Source organism: Impatiens glandulifera, chromosome 1 (assembly GCF_907164915.1).
Source record: "Impatiens glandulifera chromosome 1, dImpGla2.1, whole genome shotgun sequence".
NCBI classification, from domain to species: domain Eukaryota; kingdom Viridiplantae; phylum Streptophyta; class Magnoliopsida; order Ericales; family Balsaminaceae; genus Impatiens; species Impatiens glandulifera.
The window spans coordinates 125,978,242-125,985,849 of NC_061862.1; the positions used below are offsets into that span (position 1 = coordinate 125,978,242).

Here is a 7,608-nt window from a genome sequence, read left to right on the forward strand (position 1 = left end):
CTTTATTAACGTTAGCAGGGTAATGACAAGTTCCACTGTTGGGAACTATATTATGCGAATGAAGGTTTTCAAGGAAATCAAGTCCACCTCATCCACCCAACAGACGAGTGGTCAGTTGACCACTCTATCCAAGCGTCCTATGACCTCCTGTCGTAAGATCCCTGCAAAGAAAAGAAAAATGTCGACGATGGAATTTGCCGCAAGTTCCACTAGTCGAAGCGGGCATCTACTAGAGAAACTATAGAGGTTGACTCCGTTGCGAATAAGGTCAGACTGGAAAAAATTCCTGCAGAAGAAGTTCCTTCTTTGGTAGCATATGTCCTACCTCCAGACGTTGTGTCTACTAAGGCCTCTGTCGAGCCTACTGGACAGACCGTTTTCAAGGTACCCTCCTTATTTGTTTTGGTCGTAGATTGAATTATGGTTCCCGTTGTGGAACAAGTTGATGAACCAACTATAGAGACAGTTGGAAAATATGTTGAGAAAAGACATGGGGAAGACGATGTTGTCTCCCCTTCCGTACCAGTGGTTGTTAAAGTTGCTGGTCAAGATGGTATTTTTACAACTATTCAGATGGCTTCATCTCATGCCAAGGAGTTGTCTACTACTCCTGTAGCAGAGTAGGAGGCTATGTCTTCATTTGATGCTGCTGAAATTGAAGGAACTGTGGGGAAGACCAATGAAACAACACCTATTCAGACGGCTACTGGTTCTGCTGCAGCTATTCCAGCAGATGCTCTTCCTAAGGTAGCAGCTCCCATAACTGGTGCCTCTCCATTCGCTATTCTAAGACATGTACGAGCTGCTTAGGGAATCTCCTTCAAGGAACCTATTCTAGCTGTCGCACCTGCCGAAGTTGCATGGAAAGGAAAAAGACAAGTTTGTTTACATTCCTGAATTTTTTTATGAAATAAATACGACAATCGACCTCATTCTTGAGGAGGTGGAGCTTGCTGCCTCAGAAAGAATCACACTATACGATAAGTGGTGCAGTATAAGGTTCCACACACGGTTCGAAGTGGTCCTCAAAAGCTCAAACTTATCAAAGCATTGCAAGGAGTTGCTGAATATGGAGAAATCTGTCCTAGACTGGACCCGCACCAAGGAAGTCAAAGTAGCTCTTAAGAGAAGAGAGATCGTTGCATCAATTGATAGAGGGCGCACTCTCCTACCCATCATCAGTCAAAGGGAAGAAAATTATAACCCTTTGGAAATAACAGTAGAAACAAATTGGAAAGTTATCAAATATCTGCAATTGATCATTGATTCCTACTGTTCCACGGCTCTATGTTTTGTTCATGGAACAGAGTCGTCCAAAATTGATGCACTTCGGAACAAGGCGTCTCGAGCAGAGATGAACTGCTCAGACGATGATGAGAAGATGTCATTCATTGATGAGATGTCGTTTAATCACGATGATCCGCATTCTATATCTACTGTTGAGCAACTGCTCTCGGTGGTTGAAGAGTAGGAAGCTCTTCACATCATCGAGCAACAGTAGATGTCCGTTGAAGAAAGATAGTTCTTAGCTCTTCACTCTACGGAGCAGCAGCCTCCGTTTTGATAGATGGAACCATCTGAAGTTGCTCCACCAGCATCTGAGCAGAAGAATACCCCGTTTATTGAGCGGAACCCTCTAAAGCAGCTGAGTAGCTCTCAGCCCCTATTTCTAAGAAGGCATCTGAAGCAGATGTTGATCAACTGTCTTCTTCAGGCGTCCAAGGTCGTTCTGAAGATCTTGTTAGACGAGGAGATATCTAAAGAGAAGTCATCCTCCCACAAGTCCAAACATTCCTCTTCTTCATCATCCAAGAAGTCTATTCCTGATAAAACACTCATCTCTAAAGATATATCATAATTTATCAAGGATTTGCGCGACGAAATTGAAGGAACAGGCGGTGAATCTCGGGAAATGGTCAATGTCCCTCGAGTCTCATCTCCTGATAAAGAACTTGAGCGATCAAAATGGTCCCTAGAAATGTTGTAACGTCTAAAAATGGTCAACAACTTAAAGTGTAATTTTGACTCAATAGTTTTAGCCTCATAACTTACATTCTTATCGAATTTTGAATGGATGAGAAATCAAAATGATAGGATAAACTAGAGTCTAACTTAATGTCGATTTCATTAAATCTCGAGGATTACCTTCCTCTCGATCCTAATAAAACGAAATGAGATTACGAATTCCTTAAAAGTCGTCTAGTATAAAATGAGGTGAGGAATCGAAATATGATTTAATGATATCAATTATACTAGATTTAACTCTTTAGAGTCGTCACACAATTTTCTCTTTAAGAAATTGGTAAAAGAAAATATTTGTGCATTCTCCAACGCGAATAACAGAGATTTTTATCAAAGTTTGGGCTTGGCTACACATGAGAAAGTACAACAACTATGTGTCTCTTATGCCCATCAAATGATGGTTTCTATTATAAACTCTTGGCCACTTTATACAAAATATTTCTTTTACACTTCGTTTATTTAATTCAATCTAGTACATACTTTTAATGATGAATCCAAACATAATCATGCAACTAAAGGTTTGTATCAATCTGTTCTTAGGACATGCATCTAGGTTAGTGATAAAATCAAATATAATTCAAACAAAACTTAGGGAAACAATTTTTTTTATTTTTGTTGGAAGATATTTAATTAACTATTTTTTATTATTTTTTTTTATTTTTTTAAAATGTATTCATGGCCTTAAAACAGTTAAAAAGAAGGAATTTACTGAACCGTTTAAAAACAAACGGGTTCTAACCTAATGGGCCAGGTTTAAACCATGGGTCATATTAATGATGTAAACAATTTTTATTGGAGCAATAAAGCAATTCGAGGATGGAGCTGGACTTCTGATCTGACACATAGGAATTGCCCATCAAAGGGATGGTCCATGGATGGGCAACATCACCACTTATACAAGGATGAGGTCTCAATTAGAATGTCCGGAGATTGGCTGCTTGTATTTTTTTTACTCAACTTATTTAAATAATAGAGTAATATAACTTGCAACATCAAACCTTATTATTTTTTATAACAAACTCAATAACTAAACCACCTAGATTTCAAATGGCTGAACCAAGCTCTATAAACTTTTGATCAATGGCTCTACACACTTATGGATCACATACAAATCAACTACATATTCTTAATAGTTATGTAGGTGACAACAAACAAGATTTTCTCTTTTCTGCTTCCAAATAAAACCTCAAAAAATGTTTTTACCGAAACTTTAGCATGTTTTTAGAAATCACACAAGTATCATCGTACTTCATCACGAATCATTCTAACACATTCTAGACATCACAATGAACAATTATATATCAACATCTTCAAATATAAGCATGGAACTCTCGATTTCAAATTTTGAATGTTTCAACCCAAATAGGCTTTTTTTTATTCGTGGTGAAATAATTAGATTTGTTTCAACTAAAAGCTCCACAAACGCAGATAAAAAAATTTCTCATTCCAAATATCAACACATTACATAAAAATTAAAGTCACATTTTCTCAATATCATAAAATAAAATTTTTATTCATAAATGAAGTTACGCAAAGAATGACAACATACCAATCATTAACTCACACTCTTATGATCCTTTGGAGCTAATGGAAGCAACCACACCTTTTAAAACAACTCTACCCGATTCTCCTAAATTTCTTGAGAGCTTTCAAAAGCTTAAATGACAAAATCTCATCTTCAGCCTATTCCAATCATTGGCGGCAAATTGGGCATCAACCCACCTCCTAAAGTAAACTTTGCAAAAATAATTTTTTTCAAATAATTCTAACCATTTCACCCTTACTTTTTTTCCGTTTCTTTCTCTTTACCCCTCATTTTCTCATTTATTCTTTCTCTCTTCTCCTCCGGGCGAATGTTGCTCTCCATTTCCCGCTTCCCTCCCCTCGCTTCCCCGATTTCCTCCCTGAATCCCCTACTCCCGACGATCGCCAAACAACGTCGGAGGACGCTTTTCCGCGAGCCCTGACTCCAGAAGCTTACCGGACCACGAGATCACGCATGCAACTATAGCAATGCGACTGTAGTAAGGCGACTGTAGTAGCTGATACAAAAGATGTGTTACATAAGCCGTGTGGAGGACCATGGTGTCGAACATGTCACTTCACTGGACTTTTTCTCATACTAGAAGGTAATGCAGCAGTTGAGGTAATTTCAACTGAAGTGATCGTATTAACATCAGGAAATGGGACAGAATCCCTACTATAAAAGTCAGTTTGTGTCGGTGTAAGATGCGGTTTGCGTCGGCGGTTTGCGTTCGGCGCAACATTCCTAACATTGACAAGAAAAAGTTAGTTGTTTTCTTAGCTTATTATCATTCTATTGTATAATGTTGTCGTGGATCATAATAAAGATGAAATTGTGGCTCGATGGTTGAGTTTATTCAAATCACGTGTTCAATTCTTGGTATTATTCAATTTGAGCAAGTTTATTATTCGATTTGTATAGGTACTTGGTTCCTACAGATCTTAATGTTGATCAATTTGTGTATGTGGTGAGGAAGAGAATCAAATTGAGCCCTGAAAAGGCAATCTTCATTTTTGTCAAGAATATTCTGTCACCCACAGGTTAGTTACAAACTTACGATTGATAACTACTATAATGAGTTCTATTGAATCTCTAAATAGGTTATTGTTGAATTATTGTATTATGGTGCAGCTGTTATGATGTTTGCGATTTATGAGGAAAATAGTGACGAAGATGGCTTTCTTTACATGACTTACAGTGGCGAGAACACCTTTGGGTTGTTTTAGAACTAAAAGGAAGAAGAGATGAATTTTGAATATATCATTACTCATTTGAAATGTTTTGTTTTCAGTCTATTTTAATTTGTTTCCTGTGAAGATGAGATTTGTTGATATGATATAGAGGAGAGTATTTATGAAACTTTCTTCAATCTTGTTTTCTGACCAGTTTGTGATGTGATTAAAGTTAATTTAGCAATGATATTCTTGATTAATGATTCTTTTACTTTCCTCTTTCATATCAATTACAAATTAAGGGTTTGTTTGATGTTGGTTAATTAGATTAAATCTAAATAAAAAAAATTCCAAATAACTTGAATCTAATAGGAAAAATAAATTTGGACATAAACTTTGTATTCATTGAATAAAATGCAAAAAATAGAAATTATATTGAATTCCAGTATCAATCAATATAAGGCTCAGTCAGTCTCACCAAATCAATCGATTCTCTTTTTATGGTCCTCTTTTATATGCACTTAGTTTAGCCAGTCACCCAACCAACTCTTCCATGTTCACTGAGAATTCTCGATAAAATGTCGCCAGTCAAATAGATCTTTAAATTCGATGCAAGTAAAAAAAGGAATGTATTATTAAGAAACTAAAAATCATGAAAATATTACACCAACCATATCACATATCTACATTCTAAATTGTTTGGTTATCATCTTTGGAGTAGACATTATCAAAGAAAACGAATATATTATCAAAGAATAATACATTTAGAGGGGAACATCTAATGTGGTTTGACATTAGATTAAGAACCTTTTATAACCATATTCACTTTATAATCCCACAACAAAAGTGAAAACAAAGGAGAAACAAGCCTCTAAACTTACAACTTCCTGATGAGTTGCCAAATTAAATTTGATTCCAATTATTCTCCCATCTCAAGAAATAGTTAAACTGTCATGTTACTTTTCTTCATGATGAAAGTCATCCTTACTAAAACATTATTGATAAGTTCAATTTTGATTTTATCTTGGAACAAGATAATAGTTACATAATAAAGGCCTAATACTTATATAAGGAATTAATCAAACCAAATTTCAGCAGATCAATTCTGGATAAACTGCACGAAAATAAAAGAGAAATAGACATCTGTTTTAAATCCTTAGTTAACAAACAAACAAATCGACATGGAAAAAGATATACAAAATATACTAATCGCATTCACAACTTATGAGTAAACTATCTCATATATGGACATAAACAATGAAAACTGAACAATAAATGTCATATTCATGCGAAATCAAAGACCTCAAAATCAAGAAGACTAATCCTAGTTCTATCAAATATAGCTATAGAATGTCAGAAATCATCGAGATCAAGACAGAACATGAAGCGTTGGCCAAAGAATAAGAAAGCATGGCATGTATTTGTAACCCTAAAACCTTACTTTTACTATGTAGTACTTTTACTATGCACTTTGCGTCGGTACAAACAATCTTTTCATTTTTCCTGATCCCAAAAGGCCAATCATACAAAAATTTAACATCTCCAACATTCATTAAGAATCAATTTTGTTCCTATACAAAACAAAATTCGAAAAATTACCTTTGGAGAGAACAGATGTTTGGCCACTCAGTTGCTCCAACACATGTAGAGAGTAAAAATGGAATCAAATATGAAATCGACCGACGAAAAAAGATAAAAAGAAGTTGAATGGAGAATTAACATTTTGCGTCGGCGCAAAAAACACTTATGCAAACTGTGCACTTTGCGTCGATGCAAAGTACAGTTTGCGAATGTAATATACATATTCAGTCACATTCAGAATGGACACAATTTGATAGGATCGGCTTTATCAATAGAGACGGGGGTCTAGCTAATGATGAAGGCTTATGAAAAACGGTTTGATAGAAATTCTGTTTGGGATTAATATCTCTTTCTATTCTACGCAAACTTGTGTAAACACTTGAAACAGATTCAAGGCGGAATTGTTTACTTGGGTTTGAAGCACAAGATGAAATATGAAAAGATGACAAAAGAAGAACACAACAGTTTGTTTATGGATGTTCGGAGAAACTCTCCTATGTCACCACTTATTCCAACCACCGGAAGGATTCACTATATATGAGAATCAAATACAGTTTACACACACACTTAGCTCACTATTGAACAGAACACTTTCTGTTCAATTACAAGAAGATGAAGAATATCACTCAGCTAATGGTGTTTTGATTCTAGCTCTCTCTCGATTCACACACAGTACAATCAAAAAGAAACTTCACAAAATAAGTTCGGTAAGCAAGATGATTGAGTAGTCTCTCTCTGCAAAATCAGAATGCTTGTTCATAAGATTGGTTGATGCTAAAATCCGGTGTTACGTCCGTTGCTCTAAGGATTGATTAAATACTGCGCAGGAGCTAACGGTAGAATCTTCAAGAATGATACGTGGCGCTCTTCCATTGGAAGGCCTCCGTTGTACATAGCAGGTTCTGAGCACAAGGATCATGGCCGTATCGAACTGGTAGTGCGCCGAATATTCCATCAGAGATGTACCTGCAAAACGGGTAATGTGAGGAAAATTCTCTTACGTGGCATTCCTTAATTGGATGCATATAACTGTTGTACTAATCTTCACTAGAAAGTGGAGCAGGAGTAGGGTACAACTATAGCACATGGGTAGGAGAAATGCTAGATTCAAGCGTACTGCTTGAACAGAGCATTAGACGTATTTCAGTTAGACGGATTTGAGAAAATCAGTCTAATGAAATAAGTCAACTCCTTCTAATGAAAAACGTTTATTAGACCGCCTGGTCTAATATAATTAGACTCGCGTCTAATTTTAATAACCATTAGACGGGTACGTCTAACTCCACTGAGTTAGACTGCCACGTCTAA

At 36.2% G+C, this 7,608-nt stretch overlaps 1 protein-coding gene across 1 annotated transcript; it reads left to right on the forward strand.

The window, feature by feature from the left end:
- Positions 1-420: 420 nt before the first annotated feature.
- Positions 421-4,795, forward strand: LOC124942533 (autophagy-related protein 8B-like). Its single transcript, XM_047483063.1, has 4 exons — positions 421-555; positions 4,288-4,310; positions 4,469-4,587; positions 4,679-4,795. Exons 1-4 carry the CDS (start codon positions 421-423, stop codon positions 4,771-4,773), a joined length of 372 nt encoding a protein of 123 aa, XP_047339019.1. The 3' UTR covers positions 4,774-4,795.
- The last annotated feature ends 2,813 nt before the right edge of the window (positions 4,796-7,608 follow it).

Coding starts and splice junctions, on each gene's coding strand:
- LOC124942533 (XM_047483063.1), top strand. CDS start 421: ATGGTTCCCGTTGTGGAACAAGTTGATGAACCAACTATAGAGACAGTT. Junction 556..4,287: donor AAGTTGCTGGTCAAGATGGT/ATTTTTACAACT, acceptor GTTCGGCGCAAC/ATTCCTAACATTGACAAGAA. Junction 4,588..4,678: donor GAATATTCTGTCACCCACAG/GTTAGTTACAAA, acceptor ATTATGGTGCAG/CTGTTATGATGTTTGCGATT.